General features: G+C 37.7%; 4 protein-coding genes and 1 long non-coding RNA gene across 5 annotated transcripts; 1 reads left to right on the top strand and 4 right to left on the bottom strand.

Moving 5' to 3' along the window:
* Positions 1–1,822: 1,822 nt before the first annotated feature.
* LOC110856421 (cilia- and flagella-associated protein 300-like) lies at positions 1,823–3,790 on the bottom strand. Its single transcript, XM_035856979.1, has 4 exons — positions 3,582–3,790; positions 3,137–3,206; positions 2,841–3,058; positions 1,823–2,289 (listed from the first exon to the last, which is right to left on the bottom strand). The coding sequence occupies exons 1-4, from the start codon at positions 3,756–3,758 to the stop codon at positions 1,888–1,890; spliced, it is 867 nt and encodes a 288-aa protein (XP_035712872.1). The 5' UTR covers positions 3,759–3,790; the 3' UTR covers positions 1,823–1,887.
* A 1,247-nt stretch (positions 3,791–5,037) lies between these two features.
* On the bottom strand, positions 5,038–9,084 carry LOC110856280 (UNC93-like protein MFSD11). The gene is made up of 13 exons (XM_022104759.2): positions 8,335–9,084; positions 8,135–8,255; positions 8,001–8,048; positions 7,854–7,918; positions 7,687–7,783; positions 7,523–7,598; positions 7,375–7,442; positions 7,162–7,298; positions 6,571–6,744; positions 6,388–6,485; positions 6,050–6,107; positions 5,891–5,975; positions 5,038–5,455 (listed from the first exon to the last, which is right to left on the bottom strand). The coding sequence occupies exons 1-13, from the start codon at positions 8,630–8,632 to the stop codon at positions 5,224–5,226; spliced, it is 1,557 nt and encodes a 518-aa protein (XP_021960451.1). The 5' UTR covers positions 8,633–9,084; the 3' UTR covers positions 5,038–5,223.
* An 820-nt stretch (positions 9,085–9,904) lies between these two features.
* LOC110856218 (UDP-glucuronosyltransferase 2A3) lies at positions 9,905–13,770 on the bottom strand. Its single transcript, XM_022104688.2, has 6 exons — positions 12,842–13,770; positions 12,047–12,318; positions 11,948–11,986; positions 11,425–11,559; positions 11,254–11,357; positions 9,905–10,352 (listed from the first exon to the last, which is right to left on the bottom strand). Exons 1-6 carry the CDS (start codon positions 13,661–13,663, stop codon positions 10,147–10,149), a joined length of 1,578 nt encoding a protein of 525 aa, XP_021960380.1. The 5' UTR covers positions 13,664–13,770; the 3' UTR covers positions 9,905–10,146.
* Positions 13,771–14,509: 739 nt separating this feature from the next.
* Positions 14,510–22,264, bottom strand: LOC118437698. Its single transcript, XM_035856992.1, has 5 exons — positions 21,436–22,264; positions 19,991–20,943; positions 18,048–19,506; positions 15,295–15,717; positions 14,510–14,907 (listed from the first exon to the last, which is right to left on the bottom strand). The coding sequence occupies exons 1-5, from the start codon at positions 21,921–21,923 to the stop codon at positions 14,724–14,726; spliced, it is 3,507 nt and encodes a 1,168-aa protein (XP_035712885.1). The 5' UTR covers positions 21,924–22,264; the 3' UTR covers positions 14,510–14,723.
* Positions 22,265–23,534: 1,270 nt separating this feature from the next.
* LOC110856268 lies at positions 23,535–24,708 on the top strand. Its single transcript, XR_002548558.2, has 2 exons — positions 23,535–23,858; positions 23,945–24,708. It is a non-coding gene; the product is annotated as an uncharacterized LOC110856268 (long non-coding RNA).
* The last annotated feature ends 313 nt before the right edge of the window (positions 24,709–25,021 follow it).

The following is a 25,021-nucleotide window of genomic DNA, read 5'->3' as shown; positions in this document are numbered from 1 at the left end:
TTTACCGACAGACGAAGACTATGCGTCGAACGCACAGACAGACATAGCGGTTACACAAGCCCTAACTCAGGGTTCAGTAGAAAAAAAATGAGTTCAAGTTCAATACCTATAGGGATACAGCGCTGTGCTGGGGACAGCATGATCTGGGTAAAATTTAGGATCATCATCCTCGGTCTCATACTCACCAGGGTAGAGGACAAGACCAGCAAAATTAGTGCAATAGGTGTCTTGATAATATTTTGTAACTTTCGGTGGGGGTGGTGACGCAGTACCGTCATCGGATGAGTCGATTTGGGTAAAAACATCGGCATCATCCTCACAAGTAGCTGGCGCCTTCTCTTCTTTGCACTTACTGGTGGGCGGTTTTAGATTACCTCCTTCCGCCTGAGCAATCTTTTCAAATTCATAATTAGCCGTAGAAGAGATAAGAAATACGAATTAATGAACTTCAACTAGTAAAACTATTTTCAGGCAAACTACAAAACAACACTGGACTATTACCAACTTGGAGAACAAGATACAATATATGTAGATATTTGTTGTTCCTTACCAGAATATTCGTATTAATCCCCTTCATCATCACGGTACAATCATACCTGTTCATTTTCATTCATTTCAGTGATTATGATGGTGAGTGAAAGTGAATGAAAATGAATTTCCCGTGATTTTAATGAAAATGACTGAAAGATTCCGTCATTTCAGATGAATGACTGTGAATGAAAGATTTCTCGCTCTTTTCATTTTTCACCCTATGCTTAATACATTGGCCAAAGTAAGAATGAAGTCAGATGAATTGAAATGAAATGAAATGAAATGAATTTGAACGAAAATGACTGAATGCGAATGAAAATCATCAATCAGATATCGGGATGACTGACTTTTGAATGAAAACTAAATTTTTGAACAGGGCTGTGTACAATGTAAGTTCTTGACGCTGGAAAGTTTGTAGGAAATCTTCCCAGAGCTTATCTTCTTCCAACTCCTCATCCAGGTGCGTGTTAGTATCCGTCTCCACAGACAAAGATATCAAATTACAGCCTGTGATTCACATTGGGAATACAGCATACAGAATTAAAGACTATAGATTCAAGATAATAGAACCACAATTCATTAAACAAAACAAGTCGTATATTAACAATTAAAACATTCCATACATGTCAATTCATTTTAATTTTAAGGATTAATTTATCTGTACAATGACCGAATATACATCAATTTTACACTGAACTACTCTCTATTTCACTCCATGAGAATTATGAGAATTTAATGTTTACGTTAATAAATCACGACTCCAAAAAAAGAATTAAATGTGTCAAATTACAAATTCTCCAAAAACCAGTCTGTCCAACCCCCCAGGGGTATCCCCCTAAAAATCAACTAATTGTTATAATCACCACCTTATTTTAAATTTTGTTTATACAACGTCCTACAAGAGTTGGGGGACATCCAGAAGGTTTGGCCGTTGGTCGTTATCCAATGAAAAAATCAAAAGTAAATATATATCCGCCCTCTGTACATAATCCTCGGATTTAAATTGAAACGCTCTTCAACCGTAGTTTTTATTTGTTTTTTTTTACTGTACACATTTTCACTCGGTGCAAACAACGCTACATAATATTGACCTAAACATTATGATAAAAAGTGAAACAAATCTGTTTATGCGGATTGACAATTAGGTAGCAAAAGTTATTGATATGCTGTCTGCGATAATAAGTTTTGACCTCTTGCAAAAAAACTGAATTTGAAATAGGTATGAATTAAAAATGAAATTTCATCGACTCAAATAATCCTCAAATTAAAAGTAAGATATTTTTAACCGTACTTTTTATTATGTTGTTTACTGTACACATTTCTCATTCGCCGCAAATGACATTACACAATATTGACCTAAACATTATGGTAAAAAGTGAAACAAATCTGTTTATACGGATTGACAATGAGGTAGCAAAAGTTGTTGATATGCTGTCTGCCAAATAATAGGTTTTTACCCCTTGAAAAAGCCGGGTTTGAAATGGAATGGATTTTAAAAATGGATGAGACCACACTCAACCCCTCTTCCTCGGGGGTTAGCATGACTGAGACGAGATTTTTGTAGAGGACCTTAGTCACCTCCAAGTATTGGGTGATGTAATCCTCATATTGACACAGGGATCCACCCAGGACCAAGTGTGCGAAAAGTTGAAAGAGGAATTCTTTTGTGTCCTCGGAGCTGAAGACGTTTTCGAGATCGGGCTCAATCTCCAATTCTGATGATCTGGCCAGAGGTGGGATTAAGGTGGTCAGAATGGTCTGAATAAAGGGAAGAGTTGAGATTATTATTTTGAATAAATGAATGAAAGTATGTAGGTTATTGTTCAGTGTTTCGTTTCTTGCGGGTTTGCTGAATTATTTGCACTGTGAAACAAGAAACTGCAAGAAATGCGAGGTGCAAGAAACTGGGAGAAAGTGCAAGAAATATGCGGCATCTAGCCACGCGCCAAATGAAGGAATAGCAGCGCGACGTAGTTTTTTGCACTTTGCATTTCTTGCAAATCGAAATAGCTGCAAGAAGCCACTTTCTTGCGGTCAGTGTTTCGTTTCTAGTGTGTTTTCTACATTTCTTGCACTGGAAATGCAGGAAATACAAGGTGCAAGAAACTGGGAGAAAGTGCAAGAAATATGTGCCATCTACATAGCCCCGCGCCTTACGAAGTATATCGGCGGGGCGTAGCTTCTAGCGCCTTGTATTTCTTGCAGGTCAAAATATTTACCTGCAAGAAACCCCTTTCTCCCCCTAATTTCTTGCAAATGCTTACTTACTTTCACCCGAAACACTGTGCACATACGGTAATCCTGTTTACCTTTCTGAGGTTGTCGTTAACCTCCAGTTCCAAATGATCGCTGTGCTGATCACCACCGCCTTCGGTAAAGTCAAGGAGACGAACATATTCCGGAGCGCATTGAACAATTCCTCCACATTGGCGAACAATTGCCTCGTTTTGGGTGAGCTTGTCGAACAATTCCATTGTTGTGTGGGTGCAGGAGACTTTACTGAATTTGACGAGTTCGGCTGGGGTGCCTGTGTACATATCCACGCATGTTTACAAAGATAGCATAATCAGTTTTTATGTATATATAAATTGTTTATGATTGTCACCAATGGGTGCGAATTTGAAGTTGTTCGCCGTCTCAAAAGTTGAAGTGACGACTGGACATGCAAAAAATTTCTGCGCAAATAAAGAAGCATGTATTATACGCATGTACGTAAATAGTAAATATGTAAATCCATAAATATGTACACTGGAAGAAATCTGGAATAGTCACGCAGATATTGATTTCTCGGCGTTAAAGTTGCTACCGTTTGGTCTTAAACCATAAAATTTTGCTGCCGATATGGTAAAACTTTAATACTGAGCTATTTATTACTACACCGTATTACTCGTTAATATCACATTGGTAGAGTCATACAAATACTTGGTATTATTTTAATACTGGATTTCTAAAACTGTCCATATGACATTGCTACCGACTAATTATTTGATTGTATCGGTTAATAAATAATTATGAACATATTTGCATCCATATGAATAATTGATACATACCTTGATGAATTCCTCGTGTAAATAGTCCTTAAAGGGACGCGTGAAGGAGTACGCCTTCAACCGAATTCCGTCCAGCATGGACCACTTGGTTAACTTTTCCTTTATCTCCTTATTCTCCCAGCAAGGGAACTTCTCGAGGGGAAGATGTTGAAAACCGTATCTTCCAGCAAATTCCATATTCCTATCAGCCCCAAATTTGTAATGTTAAGTTGTTTGGTTTTATAGGAAGTTGTGACAAATCTATCGAGTTTGATCGATGCGATGCTTCTTTGTGTAATATTTTAGCTTTCATCCAATATTATCTCGCCCCAAGCATTTAAAGCGTTGCCTTGTCTCCCCTAGAACAACTTAGGCATGAAATCCATATATCTTCTTTTCACTTGAGAAAAGGGTCAACAGACAGAGTGACACAAAGTAGCAAAATGCGAAATTTGGCATGAATGCGAAGGTGAATCTCATATTTATGAATATGTATGGAGAAAATATGTAATGGATGACACACAGGACAGACTGTTGAAAATTTAGACTTGATATGAATGCGAATTACAGATCGACCCATTTAAAAAACCTACAGTGCAGACTCCATATAGCCCGAGTCAGGGACAGAGTCCCTGACTCCGTGAGTCCTAGCTGTTTCTAAATTTTTCTCCGAATTGACCGACATAATATTACCACTTTGAACTTCCACAGCTATATTTGCTATCAAGAAGTGGTTTTTAGCCTTCGTACCAAATTTCAGATGGAAAAAATTAAACTTAAAAAATGGTATGGGTTACCCTCCAGGGTCACTCTGGTTAAAATTCGCTCACTTTTAACTTCATATCCTTTCATGAGAAGCCATTAGGTATGACCTTGCCGGATTTAATGTTTTTAAAGTAATTTCTAAAAATCGGTATGGGTCACCCCATAGGGTCGCTCCTGATAAGAATTTTACCAATTCCACGTCATATTCTTCTATTAAGACCCATTAGCAACCTCTCTACCAAATTTCAGCTTGTTATGACGATTTTGAAAAATCAGTATGGGTCATCCCATAGGGTCCCTCAAGATGAAAATCTTTCAAACTTAAAGTCATTTTTATCTATTAGGAGCCATTAGCAACCTCTGTACCCAATTTCAGCCTTCTACGACAATTTTGAAATTTGGTGCATAATACCCCACCCACTCCGATGACCCCCACCGGTCAACCACTTGACCGATTTCGCCCATCTTCGAACTCGTTTCCTAACTTTGTCCAATATGCATATGGTAAAAATTTCAAGTCAATCGGTTCAGCCGTTTTGGCTCTATCGTGCCGGACAGACGGACGGACGGACGGACGGACATGACGGTTCCATAAGCCCTGACTCGGGCTAAAAACATGTGGAAATTTTTGCTAGAGGAACTCAAGAACCAGACCTATTTATAAAAAGATGGAATTTTGCATGGAAAAATTGATGAAAACTGCGAATATTTGTCAGGTAGTTCAGTTTGTGTTTATTTACAAATTATTTTGATCTTATTTATTTCCGGTAATAAGGAATACAAAATGCGGAATGTTGCATCATGTAGATATTGTAGTTATTTAAATAGTGACTTAGTTAACAGCATACACATTTATAAAATATTATGACTTAGGATATCTGTATTGTTGCTTCTCTGATTAGTCTTTTGCGTAACGAGTCGATCCTTCAGTTTCGTCTTCTTCCTCGACACAGGACTCTCCCGGAGTTTGGACGGACGCCGCTTTTTTGACGGAAGCCCACTCCACCTGGAAAAACGTTAGCGTCCCTAAAACACAAAATGTTTGGAGGATTGCCAACTGAATTCTGAGCGTGAGGATGGAACTGTAGTAAAATGAAGTCGCAGCAGCGGCGGATTGGGTGAATTTAAATCTGTTTTTGGGTTACATAAATTCATTAAAATTGACTTAATTAACGTTAATTAACGTACGACTTGGTGACTCATTCCCAAAATCGTCACGGTTTTAATCATTTTTCAGTTTTAGGAATTTATTACAAAATTCTGGACGGAAAATTTGTAGTCAGTGAGTAGATTAATTGAATGCCGGTGAGTTTTCGAGGAGTTTGAATTTTTCTAAAGACTTCTTTAAACTTGAGATCTTTTCCTTTGAAAAACTCAAAATCTTTTTTAATTGGTAACTCCCTGCTCTACAATTTTGCCGTTCAGAATTTTAAAACAAATTCCTATTTAGAGCCGAGGAAGTATTAAAAATGTTCTGATTTTGACGAGTTTGGCGATAAGTCATCTAGTTTTATGTTAAATTCTTTTAACGAAATTTAGGTTATTTAAAGTAATTGATTACTTACAAGGCAAAAGCTGGAGCAGATTTGTCCGGATATAATCCACCGAGTATGGAGTAAATCTGGGTATTGTAACATGAGTCTCCGAAACCTAATGGATTTCAAGCCTTTCATTTACATATTAGCCATGCAAATATTTCAAGGTCAATAAAGTCAAGTAATTACCCATTAAAAATGCACACAGCATTACAAGGATGACTGAAGGAGGCCTTAAATAAGAGACCTAGAGTTCAACAAAGCATTAAATACTATAATTTAAAAAAATTACAGCCTCATTTAGTCCGAGTCAGGTTATTATTAGTAATTTAAGTGGGTATGTACCCCACTAAAACATTTTCATTTTTGGGTAGATCTTGATCATTTTCGATCTTGATTCCTATATATTAGCATATTCTAGGTGAAAAATTTCGAGCCGATTAGATAAGTTTTACGAGAGTAAAGACATAATGGGTACGTAAGCACTGACTCGGGCTAAAAAGAATGTGAAATGCAACAAAAATTACTTGATCCGTAGGGTTTAACGGTGACAAATCCGGCAAATTAATAAAAACGCAGTAATACGCGACCGTATGTGACAAGAAGCCTAGTAAGATTATAGGATCTGCGAAAATAACAATATTTCTGTGAAAATAAGCACAATAATTTTTCAATTTTATTTTTACTCGGGATTCTGCATAAATTAATACCTCGTCCATGCTTCACCGTTCTGGAGCCTAAAAGGCCGAAAATCGCTCCACCTGATACTTCTCCCAGACCGACCAGAATCCCACAAAGGCCGACCAATCTCTTCGCTTCCGGAAATCTATTTGTAAATCCGACCGACGTGGAGTAAACGCCGCTGAAGAAAGACAGCTCGATTCCTGATCGGTTTGTAGAAAAAATTCATATTTATGTAATTTATCTACTTGCAATGGAGGTCTCCCAACGTACATTCTCCGATATTGAGCAAACTAGCGTCACTAGATTACAAATTTAACTAGTGTGAAATTTGCAAAAGCCACGATCTCCCAATGGGGACGTTTTGCAGAGATATTTGCATCCGAAGAGGAGAAAACTCTACTTAAGGTTGACAAGCTTTACACTTTCGAAATTGACTGCACGTTTTCTCCTCTTGGGATGCAAATATCTCTGCCAGACGTGCCCATTGGGAGATCGTGTCTTTTGCAAATTTCATACGTATCAAATTTGTAACCGATTAACACTAATTTGCTCCAAATCGTAGAGCATACGCTGGGAGACCTCGATTGGTCGTCTTAAATCATGGATTAAATTGGTACCCGTGTAGAAAAACGTGAAGGCGAGGAGGATCATGTTTGGGCGGGTGAAGAGCTGGACGGCTTGTTTAAGAGCGGTAAGAGCGCCTTCTTGCGGCACGTCGGAAGGAGGGGGTCGTACCGCCTGGTCATCATCCGATCTAATATTTTTGCACTGATTTTTAGGCATTTGAAAATATTAAATATGTAGCGAGGACATGATTATTTAAAACTTACTGCGGAGTTCGTAAAAGGCACATGACGGCAACTCCCACAACGGCGACGCCCGTTAAGACGCTGAATACCTTCCGGTTCATAATAAATCTTAGAAAATATGTGTAAAATTCTAAGTAAATTATTTGTATCAGAAATATAAAATATTTACGAGATTGCGAGTATATCTGTCGATATCTTGCTTGCCCTCGAATTGCCAAAACACGAAGGAATTTCCAAAAAACATACTACAATTTGATAATCAAGATCATTAAATATGGCTATAAGATCATTACATAATGGTATTTATTACGAATTCTGTCCCTATGTGCATACCTGCTTTGTAAAATGGCCCAAAACATGCCAGAATTTCGCGACATTGTAATTTCGTTTGAACACAGGGTAAGATAACTCCCTTGAGCGGTCCATATCACTAAATCAAAATATAGTGTGAATTAAATAAGTCATCCTTTTTCATTTTAATTAACGTTTTGTGGACCTACCAGCCGCCCCGAATCCTAACACGGCCGACATCAAATATAGCAGCCATGTCAAAGGGTAAAGGAAACTATGTATTAAGGACGAAATTGGATCAAAATATTTTATAAGTATGCACCGGATGTTACATTATTATTTTCATCAAACTTTACCTGGCGATGAACGCTGTGTATAACACGGCCCCAAAAATCATGGAATACCTGCATACATTTACATAATATCAGTAATTCGCAGAGTGGGGTTTAAGTAAAGAGACTTCAGTGAAAATGAAGAATAAATTATGTACTTTGCCGTAAATAACGCCACGATTGACGGTGCGAGCCAATTAGATATGGAAAATACTCCATAAATTATCGACAATGAAGTGTACCCATCCCCATTAAATCCTGGCGTGTCGTTTTGAATACCTGTGAATTATACAGAGTCTAAATTAATAACACGTCAATTACAAAAATATATATAATTTTCTGAATAAAAAATCCATACTTTTCAACACGGTCTGCTCAATGTTTCCCATCGTCTGGAATGACGTAAAAATTAGCATGAATGAAATACTTAACAGCAACACATTTTGGAACTGTTTGTCCCCCGAGGCACAACACGCCATGTCGAAACAGTGACCCCCACCAGCAGATAAATTACTGGTCCTCGACCGTCCCAAGAGGGGCCTGCTGTCTGCAAGATTATGACGATGATTTCGGCTACAACAGTGTCGTCGGAAGAGGTAGAAAGGACACGATACGAGTTGACGGAGAAGGGCACGACACGTATTAAAAAGTCGCATATAGATTGATGAGGTATTTATGGATGTGTATAGTCGCCGTATGAGTTAAGATAAGTCAAAGTCAATTGTCACATTTTTTTGAGATAAAAGTAACACCATGAGTAGAGTACATGCATATGAACTGCATTGATTGTACATAAGTACTTATCTTTCGTTCCGTTGTTACACTACTTATAAGGAGGAGGCAATAGTATTCCAGTAAATATTACGTATTATTATGTGATGCGAATCATTGAATTGTTAGTTTAGCCTGATTTACATATAACATAAGTCGAGATTGCATGTGTGTATCTCGAATTTTGTCAACTATTTTATCTGTCAATCACAGATATCGTACGTTATTCTTATTATTTATTACTGTCACGGCACGATTGTATAAATCATGACACGAACGGATTCGGTGTCACGGAGGTGCGGAGTGGACACTTAATGATGATTATTTTTTTATTCTTTTCAAGTTGGAATTTCTGCAAATTAATTGTTAACTTTGTAATGTTTGCAAAAATTGAAACTGTTCAACGCCGGTAGATAAATATTTTGACTTTTCGTAATTCTTGTAAATATTGTAGATCCTTTTTTTTGGCACTTGAGTAGCAGAAGTTTCATATTTTATAATATTTTGTAAAAAAATACGTATTATGAATTTTTCTGATATAATGAAGAGAACATAAAACACGCTGTTTTACTGGAATGTTTTGTATCTGCCAAACTTGTAGAATGTGAGATGTATCAAGTTACATGGTTAAAAAACACCCATTGTAAAGACAAATGCTTGTATTGCGCAATATTATGTTTTTTTTTTATTAAATCTGCTCTGTATTATTTATCTATGATTTATTTTTGTGTGAATGAGTTTGTAATTGGAAGAAAATATATAAACAAATGTAAAATAACAGAGTATACATAAGTTTATATGTAAACTGACTCAGATTGAGGCAACCTTGATTTTAAGAATGCCTTGAATTCAATGAACCCTGAAGGAATAAGGAAGGGTTCAATCGTAATTCAAGGTTTACAGGAGCCCTTTAAAGGTAGGGATGACTTATGCAGGTAGACAGACTATGTTATAAATTATAACTTGTAATATCTGTACAGTGCATTTTCATGTTAAGTGGTGCATACTTATGCGTTTTCATGTATAAATATTTGCATAAATATGCATGCATTTAAGTTATGCATGCACGTGCAGAATATACGTATGTAGGTAATAAATTATAAAAGTTAAGTGGTATTTATGCATTTTCGCATACATATTTGCATAAATATGTATGCATTTTAATTATGCATGTGCAAAGGTAATATGTAAATTATAAAAAGGGTACTTAATTGTAGACTCAAAAGTTACTTAATTGTATGAGGGGAAAGTTTTAATGGAAAACGAGGACAAGTTTTACTTTATTTGTCAATATAATATTTGGAATGTAAATTCATTATCGAGAAATGCGTAGAAAAAATTATGGCAAAGATTTCTTAAAAAATTAGTGGTTTGGTTATTTTTGGAAATTTGAAAATTATTATTGGGTTTTCTTCAAGTTCTTGTTGACCCCTGGTTTTGAACCGCTTCCGAAACATGCACAAACTTTTCGGAGGATAAACCTCAAAATAGCGAAGACCAGATATGCAAGTCCGACTATAAGGGCCAAATAAGCCCCGATAACGTCGATGGAGTGGTACTGGAAGAAATTGAGGTTTCGAGACGCACTTCGTAGTTGCAGAGCACCTGAAGTATTTGGAATAAAGTGTGATTAATTAAAGTGTACATTTTATATACACTCTTAGAAATCCGGTATTAAAATAGTACCAAGCGGTATTCACAGGTATTAATGTATGGCCCTACCAAAGTAGTATTGATAAATAATACCGTGTAGTAATAAGTTGGTAGTAAAGTTTGCATACGGGAATTCTCATAATTTTAATGCCAAACGGTAGCAACTTTAATACGGAGAAATTAATGTATACCTGACTATACGAGATTTATAAGTGTTTTTTTTTCAAGAACATAATTTTGTACGAAAAATTTACACTTTTCTGGCTGTATTGAAGTTTACAATTTTGTAGGAAATATTTATACCTGGTTTTCTGACGAATGATTTTGTACACTCTTATGTACAAATTCGGTACTAAAATAATACCAAGCGGTATCAGACTCTACAGATATCACATTATTCTTATTATTTATTACTGTCCCGGCACGACACCACGGAAGTGCGGAGTGGACACTTAATGATGATTATTTTTTTTCAAGTTGGAACTTATGCAAACAATTGTTAACTTTGTAATGTTTGCAAAAATTGGAACTGTTCAACACCGGTAGATAAATCTTTTGACTTTTCGTAATTCTTGGAAATATTGTAGGTCCTTTTTCTATGCAGACGTTTCATATTTTACAATGTTTTATAAAAAATACATATTATGAATTTTTCTAATAGTGAAGAGAACATAAAACTGGGATTGATAAGTAATATGTAGCTCGGTATTGAAGGTTTGCCATATCGGTCGGTAGCAAACTTTTACGAACCGACATAATTTTATTACCAAGCGATAAGAGCTTTAATACCGAGAAATTAATACCTGCGTGACTGACTATACCAGATTTCTAATTGAATTTTAAATCTGCGTACCTTTGTGTCTCATGACGTATTCGACCCAAAAAACTCCTCTTTCGAGGGGCGTGGTAGGCTGGTCTTTGAACACGACGGAGAGGCGTTGCACGTTTTCTTTGTACCTGCGTTAATTCAGTTTTTCGTGATAAGTCGACCTGCATAATAATTAGATGATAAGATAATGCTTACTTTTTATTATTCAATATTTCTTTGATTCCTTCCAGCAGACTTTCCTCAGTCAAGTCGTCCCATTCTCGCTGCACTAGAAATCCGTGACCTTTCGCTTGTTTGGCATTCATCGGTTGGTCTCCCAGCATTGGGATGCTATTTAACATATCAGTTAGAGGTTTTGAACTACTTACAATGCAGGTCTCCCAGTGTATGCTCACCGATTTTGACCAAGTTAGTGTCAATCCATCACAAATTCAATGCATATGCAAAAGATCTCCCAATGCTCACATTTGGAATGTTTGCATCCAAAGAGGAGAAAATGCATCAAAAGGTTAACAAATTTGACACTTTTCAAATTTACTGCATGCTTTCTCCTCTTTGGATGGAAATATCTCTACTCTGTCAAACATGAGCTGTCAGACAGACAGACAGACAGATTAATTAAATTTGTGAGCGATTCACACTAATTTGTTCAAAATCTGGGCACATACAGTTGGAGACCTCCATTGTACGTTAATTTAGACAAGATTTGCACACTAACCCGAGAAGTGGAACGCCGTGATAAATTGCTTCTTCAGTGCTAAAATATTCAAACTCCTGTTAGACGAAGAGCTGATTGGTATATGAGAAAATTGTATACCTGCCCCCACCGCAGTGCGTGATAAACATTTTGATGCTTTTATGACCCAAGAGGTCCTGCTGGGGCAACCATTTGCTCAGAAGCACGTTTTTTGGGAGATCGGGCATGTCGCCGGACTCCCATTTCCACAAAACTTGTTGTTTCAGCTTGGAAAAGACGTTCAGAAATAGTTTGCGTTTCGCTTCCGGCATCATATTTCCTGGAATAGCTGATCCCATGCTGAATAAGATGAAGCCTTCGGGGCCACCTTTGGCGACAAATTCTTCCAAGTCCTAAAACAATCAGGGAGGTTGGACTTATTTATTCGTCGTTGTAGTCATGTTTTTAAAATTTGTATTGGAAAATTTCCAATTTAAATTCAAAAGTGGAGAACATATTTTGCCAAAATAGAGCATGCATTTTGAGCTCCGTTCTTCCAGGGTTTAGATTTTCAGGACCGTTACACCCACAAAATGACGAAAATCTGCATGGGGAAGACAGCAGTCTTTGAAAATACAAGCTCTGTGAAGAAATTAACTTTTTATCGCTTTCAAAATACATTGTCTTCACGATTTTTTTAAACAATAAAGTATTTTAACATGGATAAAAAGTTAATTTCTTAAAAACCACTAATTTCGTATGACTGTCGTATTCTCCACGAAGATTTTTATCTTTTTGTGGGTGTAACAGCCCTGGAAATCCAAACCCTGGGAAGAACGGAGCTTAAAATATTTTGATATTTCCAAGTAACTAAGTACGAACATAGTAAATAAGTATGAATTTTGAATAAGTACGAGAATGTAGATATGTACATACCTTTGGCAATGGTACCGCCGGTTTGGAATGAATTCCACCCACTTCAACAATATCCGGGAGGAATGGCTTTGGTCGAGAAAGGCTAAAGTGACCATTGCTCAATATCAATGAAGCGTTCCCCAAGATCTCCGTCACTTCCGGTATGTCTTGTCCCAACTGCTCCTTGTAAATGGAGGACATGTACGGCTCGTAATAAAATCGTAGAATAGCGTCAATCATCACGTTCGCCCCAAAACTGACAAATCTCTGGTAAAAGGTCATGTCATCCCCGTAACCCAGGAACACATTGCTCACAAAGGACGGAGGAAAGTGGTTTCCAATCTTCTGCGCCAAGAAATTGGGGACATTGGTCGGAAAAAAGAGGACCAAGGGGACCTTAAGGCGGTAAACGATGCCAAGGGCACACTCGTTAAATAAGGGCTGCATAAAGACGAGGTCATAGCTTTCTTTTAAGACGCCCTGAACTTGGGGCAGGTTGTAGGATCTCCGGCAAATATCGGGCAGGCCAAATTCTTCCAAGATAAGGAATGGGTTTATCCCTTTGCCTTCTTTTTTGAGTTTGTACGGGTCAAATTTTCCAGCCATGATGGCTTCCAAGTCCAGGGTGAAGATCTCCGTAATGTTGGGCACCGTTTTGAAGGGTTTCACGGGTGAAATTATCGTGATTTCGTGCCCACGCGAGGCTAATTCTTCGAGGAGGGGGAAATACGTGATTTTGTGGGATTTGCTCGAGAAGAAGGACACGACCAGGATTTTATGGGAGGTCGAAATTTGTAAAAGTATTGCGGAAAAGAGGAACAAAATTGTTGGAAGGGAACGCATTTTGGAGGATTATTATTTACTTGTTATGATTCGATAATGTCTCCTGAAATGCAGCAACCGCACGTATTAAGTAAATCAGCAGTGAGTAAATGCAGAATTATTTATGCAGACGTGGTGTTATTATTATTATCCTGCAGAGATAAATGTACATACATAAATATGCTTGCCGGTGAATCGCTTGACCATGAATTCCAGTTTTTTGTGGATGGATGTATCACATGGATGATTCCCGACCTGGTCAGTATTAAGTCCAACTTCCAAACGTATTTATGTGTAGCACGTATACATATTTACATTACACATGTCACGTGTGTACATCATTAAAGGTCAAGTGCATAATATTATCTCTCCTCAGAGAAGTCAATTAGATAATTAGGTGTAACAAACCATCATAATGGTTATTAAGTAGCGTCAGCTACTTATTGTGATCGTTTTGTCCGTCCGTCTGTCCGTCGGTCTGTCCGCCGTCATGGGATATGGGATAATTCTAATGGAAATTTGGATCGCTCTGACGCTACTTTTTTATATTCGTTTGGAGGGTTTATTAATGCATTAAAATGATATGTAAATATTTATCATGGAATCCATGCGTGATTGGGATTTCAGCAGTGTTAAAACGTTGAAAACAAACGTTATTCATAAAGCAAGTTCCATAAGTTGTTGCATAATGCAAAGTAAATACATTGTGTAGCGTCATTCTGCTACAGACCAGGCGAGATTGAAGGTCACCATGATTTGCATTATGTCAATTGATGTACATTATTAATAATAATTGTCATAAGTATTATAATAATAGCATATACCTTTCATCTTCTTGTCCAAAGTACAAGGTGCACAATTTGATTCGTTAAAATAATTAAATAGTTTATTCTTGCCGTCACAATTGACAATTGAACTACACAGCCTGTTTTTTCCTAATAGAGAATATTACAAATTATGAGATTTGAACCAGCAAATTCTAACATCATACAAATACAGTTGGATCTGATTACTTTAAGTAAATGACATGATATATTTTTAGCAGATTCTTATTTTAATTCTATTCTCTCATTGTACGTAATTATTTATTGGCTTCAGATTCTGCTGTCTTGTTCTGTTTGACGGAAGATGCGACGCCAGCGTCAACATCGACGTTTCCATTTTGTGGATTTATTACTTCTTCTGCTTCCGTTTCAGCTAGTTCTCTCGCCGCATTTTCGGCAGCCTTGATAAACGCGCGGTATTCGGAGGGCGTCATTATTCCGCTAAAAAATGATAAAATGTGAATTAATTATCAATACATGATCAAATGTGTCGACAAAATCGTTAAAATAAGCACATTTTAAATCATTTTTAAGCTTCTGGGAATTTATTTTAAAATTCTGGACGATAAATTTGTAGTCGGTAAATTGATTAATAGAATGCCGGTGAATTTGTTTCCAGTTTTGACGAGTGCCAATTTTTCTGAAGATTTCTGAAACTTGAAATCTCCTACTTCAAAAAGTGTCAAAATCTGGAGTGTACATTTTTCTTAAATTTGAAACTCCATATTCTACAAATTTGTGGTTCAGAATTTTTAAATAAATTCCCAGAGCTGATTAAAAATGTGATGACTTAGACTATTTTTTCAATTAGTCATTCAAAATATTTACCGAAAAATAGTATCCAGCTTGACAGTGACGCCGGTCTTTGCCATTTTATGATAAATTTTCAAACACTCCTCCCTCTTTTTTGAAGATTGGAACGCGTCGTCCATCCTGGATTCATCGACCAACTTGTCGAAAGAGTTTGAACTCCAGCCAAACTCCTTGTTCGAGAAGCCGAGGAGCATTCCCTCGTCGAGGGAGAAACTTTGTCGGTGAAGGGTGCGTTTGGCTGGACCAATTTTCTCGCTTTCACTGCTTTCACCAACTCCATTCTCACTTTTATGTCCGGGTCCCACGCTGGAGGAGGAGGTGGAAGTTTGTTTGATGGCATGGTCCGTTGTTTTCCGGCCCATGGTTGTGCTGGGAATGGCTTTGGTTCCCACGAGCTGTCCGGGTTTGTTCCCTGCTCCCGTCAATGTTGCCGGGGATCTGTCGTTCGATAAAGAGAAAGCAGGTTGTAGTAATATCGGGTGTCACGAAATGATGGTGGGTATGAATTTGTATTAGTTGCCGCGGAAGATTGTGAGGGGACAGAGGGACAATGTCCCCACAGTTGTTCGTTGTCCACATCGTCTGCCCATCTTATATAAACCCCTCCCTCCCCCGTTACGTTAATGTCCCCACATGTCCCCACGGCTTCCGCGGCCACTGTATGTACATGTTCTTCTATGGTAATGATAATAGCAAAAGAGCAGTGGCCGCGGAAGCGTGGGGACAGAGGGACAATGTCCCCACGGTTATTCGATGCCCCCATCATCTCCCCATCTTATATAAACCCCGCCTTCCCCTATTCCTACAGTGGTAATGTCCCCACATGTCCCCACAGCTTCCGCGGCCACTGATTTGCATTGCACTTGTAATGCAAGTCTTTCACGGGTATGTATAACTTGGATAATGTGCTTTTACATAATATTTTCTGCATATATCTTGGTACAGTAATATATAATTTATAATCTTTCCGGAATTATTAAAGTGATGCCTATATACCATTTGCATGCCATGTGTACGATTTTCAACGCCTTTCTTGCTGAATATATGTACAAATATTTAGGTATGTATCATATGTCAGTTACATGTACATACATACATTTGCATATAATGTGTCCCTACGTACATATAAAAGAATGAGAATGGGAGCTGTTGAAAGTTTTATTAAATCGAAAGTCCGTGGTATTCGATTTCGATACAGTATTCGATTCCTACTTGCATACAACTTTCTTCTTGAGCATGCATACGTCCATTTCCTTTGGGTAAGTTTCTCCCTAAGTAATTTGAGGTAATTTGTTTGTCTTCATGAATGGGGGGTGGGTGACACGGGGCGACATGCCATTACCCGTGCCAGGTTAGTGATTGAAATTCATTCATTTGTCAAGCTATGATTTTTTTTTCATACGTATGAAAAAATGCGACTGAAATTGTCTATAAAACGCCGATAAAGAATGGAAAATATAATAAAAATTTTGGCATAAAAAAGAGCTTTCCCTTCTTGCAAAAGTAAAGTAAATACACTTTTTTGAATGGAATTATCTTGTCTATTTTTTTTCTTTACAGAAGATGAATTTCTAATAAGTATGCACCGTGGGGGACGGAGAGTGCCTTCGTTTCGTGACAAAGTGCAATTAAGATGACTCTTTTTTTCTTAAATATGTCAAAGATAATAGATTCTATGTATCTCCTCTACCAAACCAACCACGATGAGACATAAATATGTGTGTTATGACCTGCTTGGATGGTACAATAGTTTTGTAACAAGTATGATAAGATAAACTTTGTGGAGATAATAATGTCACATTTTATGGGAAGCTTGAGACAAAGTTTTTTTTGTGGATTAGGACAAATTTATTTGTGTATGTGTGTCAACGAATGGCCCATAATTGTGCCGTCATAATAATAATAATAATAATAATGCGAATGACAATTTGGGTCCAGTCCAGCAGTGACAAAAGACGAGAGACGTTTGGAAGAGATATCGTGTCGTCGTCGTCGTCGTCGTGGATGACAAAAGCTGGCTGATGACCGATTCCCAGTCAGTCAGTCATTATAATTTACGACCTCATTCCCATCCCATTATGTTGGATTATCGTGTTTGAAGGGAAATTAGTGGGAAAATGCATTCACATAAAATAAATCCAGGCACACATGCACATTTCCAATTGAATTATCGGAAATATGAATGTATGAATAGTTAAAGAAGGAGTGTATCAAAAATTGTGATTAGAACCTTGAAAATCAAAGTCAAGATGGATATTTGTATGCAGGAGGGTTTCGGGGGAAAGTATTAACGACTTGCAAAAAATAAAGGGAAGAAAGCAGGGTGTTTTTTTTGCAGGTATTTTGACCTGCAAGAAATGCAAGGTGCAAGAAATTACGTCCTGTAGCCGTAATTCGTAGGGCGCGTGGCTTGATTGCGCATATTTCTTGCACTTTCTCCCAGTTTCTTGCACCTTTAATTTCTTGCATTGCTTTCTTTGCAGTGCAAGAAATGTGACAAACCAGCAAGAAACGTATCACTAAATGCAAGAAATTGATTTCTTGCAGCTATTTTGACCTGCAAGAAATGCACGGCGCAAGAAAAGACGCCCCACCGCGCATACTTCATACGGCGCGTGGCCCATATTTCTTGCACTTTCTCCCAGTTTCTTGCACCTCGCATTTCTTGCGCCTCTTGCTTTGCAGTGCAAGAAATGTGGCAAACCCGCAAGCAACGAAACCCTGATCTGATATGCACATTTATTATCTTTGAATGCAAGTATCCTTACGTTTTCAACGGTTGTCTCCTCTGATCCAGAGAAACATTGGATTTCTTTGTGGCGTCCCCTCCACCTCCTCCCCCTTTATTACCACCATGATCAATCGAAGGCGCAGTTTTTGGTCGTCCCATGGAAGAAATCCATTTTTTATTCCCGAGTTGAGCCACCGACTGATTAATTTCCATCAAGGCTTTCTTCAAAAGGAGTTTTCGCGTAGTATAATTTGACCCCGGATTTTGATTTGTGGGTTGACATTGACTTTTATTATTATCCTTATTCCCTTTATTCTGTCTTGACTGGATTTGAATTACATTTTGGCCACTGTTCTTGGACGGATGGTTTGTCTTGTTTTGAACAAGAATCAAAGGCGTTGATGAGGTTCTGGTCAAAGTCTTTGAAGTCACTGCCGTTCTGGGTCGGGAACTTTTGTTGGAAATTCCATTAACCTCATTATTTGCACTGGCAGATGTTGGGAAGAGGTCTTTTTCGCATGAAATGGAAACTGCTTTCTTCAGCGGTGGTCTGAAAGGAATTTGCACAACCTTTGTGGGAATTACATTTGTCACAAAGGACCCCGCAGCAGGGGTCGCGTTATTACAGGTGATGCAAGGACATGACTGGTTCTTTGGGGTGGTGATAGTGGGCGAATTTTTCGTACATTTTGTCGTAGGAGTGACGCCATTTCCGGTAAAGTTTCCAACTTTTTCGGTGAAAGTTAATGGTTCCTGGACTCTTTTAGCTTTAAAATCTGCATTATTATTATCGCCACTTTCCTTTTTTAGCAATGTTTGATTTGCCAAATAATTTGCTGATTTGTGCAAACAGTTATTGCCATTCAAATCGGAGAAAGAGGCATCATTGATTTCTTCTGGGGATTTTGGTTTAGTTGGCGAAATTGTCTCAAAGTTTTTCGCAAGACTATTTGTCATTTGAGGCAAGTTGGTTTCCGTTTTCTGAACACGACTAATGTCCACACAGCAGCCATCGGGGGTTAAATCGATAAAACTTTTATTCTGATTCTGCATGTTGTTGAGGATCTGGGCAACTTTCTCGATTTCCACCTGAATCTCGAGAGTCTCGATGGGGCTGATTTGGCCCACCATGGTCGACACCTCGGGGGGTGGTTGGAAGAAGAGTGACTTCCTCGTCGTCGAATGAGGAGGTGGAGGAAGCACGATTTGTGGGGGGGTTCGGTATGAGGAGGATAACGTTTCTGTGTCAGAGGACTCTTCGATAAGGTCGAAAGAGGAGGCGGAGGCAGATTCGGTGGAATGGATGGACATGGATTTTTGGAATTTGGCCCGACGTTCGGACAGAGTTAGGGTTTTGCCTGATTTTTGCGTCCAGGGTAGAATTTTGGAGGGTAGGTGTTGTTGAGACAGGGGGGTTTTGGTGGTGGTGGGGGGAATGGGACGTTGTGAAGATGGGGAGGCGGTGGTGGGTCGGCGTGATTTGGGGGGATTGGTTTCTGTAAATGCAACAGGATATGCATATGTACGTAAATATAAATTAAATGTTTATTATCAGAGGGCGGATATGAATTTATTTACAACTTTTCAATTTTATGACGGCAAAAGGTCAAACTTTTGAGTGTATTCCCTAGCACTTATAGTTGACAAAAATTTCACAAAAATTGTCACATATATTTTTACGTTTTCAGACATAAATATTTCAAATTATTTCGTTTTTTGGAAACCACGTATATATTTTGGACAATAAAAAATATATTACATATTTTATTTTGTAGATATTTCAACAACTTGAGGCGATTTTTTTTATTTGCTCAAAAAAATTGCCACAAAAAACTTTAAGTAATAATTCAAACAATATGACTGGAAATTCTGATTTGTATGTTTTGGCATTTTTTCGTAAATATTAAATACGTATTTAAGCGATTTTCCGTAAATACTTATCCACCCACTGATAATTATTCTTGGCTTTATTTGACTTACCAGCACCACTGCCGAGTTCATGCGAAGCAAGTAAAATCTGCTCGTCAAAACTAATATTTTTCCGTAACCTTTCTCTCCTTGCGGTTGAATTATTTGAAATTCCAGAATTCACCATTTCGAACACGCTCTCCTCGCAGGTTGAATTTTGCACTGTGTCTTTTTCCAAGTCAGCCTTGTGACTGCTGTCAGTTTTCATTTTTTCTGGATAAGATTGACCAAAAAGGTGTTGTGCTTGATTGTTTATCGAGGTGACAGGTCGATTGAGAGGAGGACCATAATCGTTATCACGCTCAATCTCACAACTTCCGGCGGCTCTCACTTGGACCACTTGAGCCGTTTTTTCAGCCTCCAACAATAATAACGAGTCAGTAAATTGTGCGCTTTTCGTGTCAGCTTTTGCTAAATTTAACTCTTGATAAGCTATTGTTTTCTTTGTCGTGTTACCGTTGTTATCATAATTATTATTTTCTATGAGCCTGTTGTCTGTATGCAAATCGGGGGAGGGACAATCTGTGCCATCCACTGGGGAACAACTGCTCGGGCAGTACGTTTCCTCCCAGCTCATGTTGCTCAGGTCGATTTTAATGACGCGTTGGTTTTCTCTGGTTGGGCTGGAATTGGCATTTTTGGCGAAATTTTCGCCTTTTGAGGACGGCGTCAAAGGCAGAGAGGAGCTTCGTCCTCTATGTTTCAACAGTTTGTTTTGTCGCTCGACAGATATTTTGCGCGTTTGGAGGCTCTGATTTGAGTTTTCGGAAGAGTTGATGTCACGAAGGTTGGAGTTTATTAAGCTGTTTCCGGCATCCTTCCGTTTTCTGTGACCATTTTTACCCCACGTGGGTTCGTTGGACTCTGTGTCGGAACCACCAGAACCGGAGTGTCCATCGTCGAGAGAAGAGTTCTTTGTGGGGATGGATTTCGAGGAGCGAAATGCTGTTTTGGCTCGGAGTTTTCTGGAATTAGGGTAATTTAGAGGGATTAAAAATCATTAAATACGCAAATTCTGTAAAATTCAGGGGTGGGCTATGCTAAAATGAAGTATTTCGAGCTCCATTTTTACTAGGGTTTGGATTTTCACCCACAAAAAGACGAGAATTTGCATGAAGAAGACCATGCACAATCATGGATTGGCAATTTATGTATATGAAAATATAGGTTTTGTGAATAAATTAACTTCTATTTATCCCTGTCAAAGTACTTTACTTGCAAAAAATTGCGAGAATAATGTATTTTGACAGGGCTAAATAGTTAATTTGTTCAAAAAATCTGTATTTTCGTAACACTGCTGTATTCTCCATGCAGTTCATCGTCTATTTGTGGCTGTAACGGTCCCAGAAATCCAAACCCTGAGAACAACGAGGCACAAAATATTGTATTTTGACATAGATACTTTGCCCACGTTTCGTTAAATTACTGCAAAACTAATAAATTTCCTCCTTATTTACCTGTAATCTTCACTCCCGTATCCTTGTCTGGAATGAACTGTAAATTTTTTCGGGACTAACCCATAGTATTTGTTAATCATCGTAATGTCGGGCAATCTGGGCTGGTTTATTGACATTTTAGTACCACCAGAATACCCTCCGACGACGGATTGGTTACTTGTCCGATGCACATCTTCCTCCACGCTGCCGAACGAGCGAGAATGCTGATACGGAGTGGAGGAATGTGGTCTTTTGTTCTTGTGGGGATTGTTGCTATTATTATGATTTAATTGACTTTGGCTCTGCACCAATTCCACGACAAGGTCACTTTGATTCCCATTCCGCCCAATATTCTTTTTCGAAGGCAACTTCAACTTTGGGGGAGGATTTGGTTCGAGAAAAATGCTGGTAGGTTCACGTTGGTCGGATTTTCTTCGCCTATTTTGGGCTTGTGGAATGAACAATCTAAAATCGCCGGATGGGGAAACGGAAGCCGTTCCAAAATTCATGTTTGTGTAATCATTTAAGTGCAAAAAATGTGTGTTGATATATGTTTTTTGTTGGCGTTTTTTTAAATTAGGAATTTGTTACAGCATTTTTAGATGGAAAAAGTGTACAAGATTAGAAATCGGGTAAAAGATTTGCAAAATATGTGTTAATGCATGTTTCTTGTTGGCGTTTTCAAAAATGAGGAATTGTTACAGCATTTTGAGACCGAAAAAGTGTGCAAAATTATAAATCGGGTATAACATTTTGACAATTTTTTTGGAAGACGATACGTTTTTTGGGTTTCGAAAAACTTTGGACAGGAGGAAGGAACACGAGAGGTTTTATTGTGCGAGGAGGAGGGTGCTGAAATGAGAACTGACTCGTGGCATGCTACCCGATTCTGGTTTTATCCGACCCATTTTCATTAAAACCCGTGTTCCCCCCGTACGTACGTGTCATGTCATGTGTAGAGATTTCTTGGGAAAGAAATATTATTAATGTCGTGATGAGTTGTGGCCTGATCCTGTGGTGGTGTGTAGCATAGTGATTGTATTTTGTGTATCGATAATAATGAGTACGTATGCTAATAATGAGTATGGATATGCAGGTAAAAATGAGAAATATGTATGTATCATCTACCTGTGAAAGTAGTTCCTTTATTGAATGGATGATGATAAATCTTGTATATTTTTGGGGAGGGGGCATCTTGTAATCTACAACAAATAATAATGACACGTGTTAACAGATTGAATAAATTATCCCTTTTTTTATGATTTTTCATACTGGTGACTGGTTTCATTTCATTATGTGGAGTGCATTTGAGGAGTTAATTAGTAATTAAATTATGTGTCTGTTTTTTTATTATTTATCGTAATTAATAAATATGTAACTCGGCTAAATTGAAAGTTGGGTTTGTTATATAATAAGATAAGATCGTAAATAATTTCTGCTTTCATTTCATTTCATGGGGTTATGTAGCAGATTGAGTGTACACACGTGTGAGTATATACCTGCTTATTTTGAGAGTTCAAGTTGATTAGTCGATAATGGGCTTGCTCAGAGAGACAGTTAGTTATCGACCAGAATGAAAAATAAACATGATGAAAATCTTAATCTATTTACATATCGCTGAATAGACTCAATAATAGCATTTTTTTAATGTGTATTTATTTATTTATTTACATTTGATAGATATATTTGTAACTTGTTGTGTGTACGTATTTTTGTTTTAGGGGACAACCTTGCAGGATTGATTTTGTTACAAATAAAAATAGTGTGAACACGTTATTTTACATTTTTGTTTCGAATCGAGTCTTGATTGAAGTGGAATGTTCAGTGGCCGCGGAAGCGTGGGGACGAAGGGACAATGTCCCCACGAGTATTCGATTTCCCCATCATACATATGCCCATCTTACATAAACCCCTCTCTCCCCTATCCCACAATGTTAATGTCCCCAGATGTCCCCACGGCTTCCGCGGCCACTGCGTATGAATGATGTGTTATATATGAAATGAAAATGTAGATAACTTCCGGTGTGGTAGGATTTAGTGCGTCATTAACAGGCAATTTTTAAAATGGTGTTAACTTTTCCTTTTCCGTGCTACATAAATATGTAGACGTATAAAAGGTGTAACAATTTGGAAGAATCGATTCTGTTCATCGCAACCTGTGTTCCGCTGATGATTGAAATCGAAATCTGTGTGTCTCAATTTGATTCTTCTGAGAAATGTGGAGCACGCTTATTTTTTGGATAGTGGTTTTGATCCTGGTATGTTACCTGGTAGAAATAGAGTCGAAAAATTTTCACGATAAGACAGGATCTGGGCAGTATTACCACCACCGTTATTTCAAGAAACGACGCCATGGCTGGTGTCAAGTACAGGCGGATTGCGTCGTGGGGGATTTCTGCGCGTCGGGACGATGCATTTGAGACGATTTGTACATGTAATTACATGTAAGTACATTTACAAGTTACCATACAACGCTTAATTATATCCCTAATTCTATCGGTTTAATCAATAAATTTAATGAATATTGCAGGAATGCCGTTCGTGTTTTCTCTACTATTGACTCGGTGAAGCAAGAAGACAATTTTACAATATCCTCCTGACAAGGGAGGTCTCCCAGCGTATGCTCTCAGATTTTGTCCAAATTAGTATCTATCGTTGATACATTTCATAGTAATTAAATTTGTGATCGACAAACGACACGATTTCGATATTTACATCCAAAAAGGAGAAGACGCACCCATTAGGAGGCGTCTTTGCGAATTTCATACTGCTTAAATTTGTAATGGACTGATACTAATTTGGTCAAATTTTGAGAGGATACGTTGGGAGACTATGTACTTATGCGTGTTTGTTTAATTGTGTGGCCTATTGCTTATGTATTGATTGACACACAGTAGGTTTAATTTTTGTTGTTATTGTAATAACGCATGATTTGGATATTATATAATTTGCGCAAATATCATATGACTACTGCAATGAAATAGGCAATCGAACAATCAATAATAATTGTATGTAGTGTCGCAAGAACAAGTGTCGTTTGCATCCACTTGACCATCAATAGGGGTCTTGGCCAATTAATATGTAACAAACAACTTGATGGGATGCGTAGTGTAGTAAGTTTTTACGTTGCAGATTTATTCTTAATTTGGAAATTGTCATTTACAGCTATTTATATACATATGTAAGCACACAAACAGTAGTCATTTACATAAGTGACAAATAATATATTAACAATTTTGTAACGAGTAATAAACTAAAATTAATACTAAATACAAACAGCTACTGATGGCCAGAGGGCGGCTATGTATTTATTTTCGAGTTTTTTCATTTGATGACGACCGATGGTCAAATTTTTTGGGTGTGTTCCCAACTCGCATAAACATTTCAAAATAGTTTTACATATTGCTACATATTTATTTCTAGGTTTTCAGACATTTATAAATATATGTCCACTATTTATTATTTGAAAAATATGGTGACATTTTAGAATTTTTGAAATGCAAATATTTTTAAATATTTCAACAATGTGAGACGATTTTTTTGCTCAAAGAAATTGGGCCACAAAAATGAAAAAATTCACGGCACTACATAATTGGAAAATATAAAT

The sequence above is a fragment of the Folsomia candida genome, unplaced genomic scaffold, assembly GCF_002217175.1.
Source record: "Folsomia candida strain VU population unplaced genomic scaffold, ASM221717v1 Fcan01_Sc015, whole genome shotgun sequence".
Lineage (NCBI taxonomy): Eukaryota > Metazoa > Arthropoda > Collembola > Entomobryomorpha > Isotomidae > Folsomia > Folsomia candida.
This window is presented reverse-complemented; position numbering and strand designations above follow the sequence as displayed.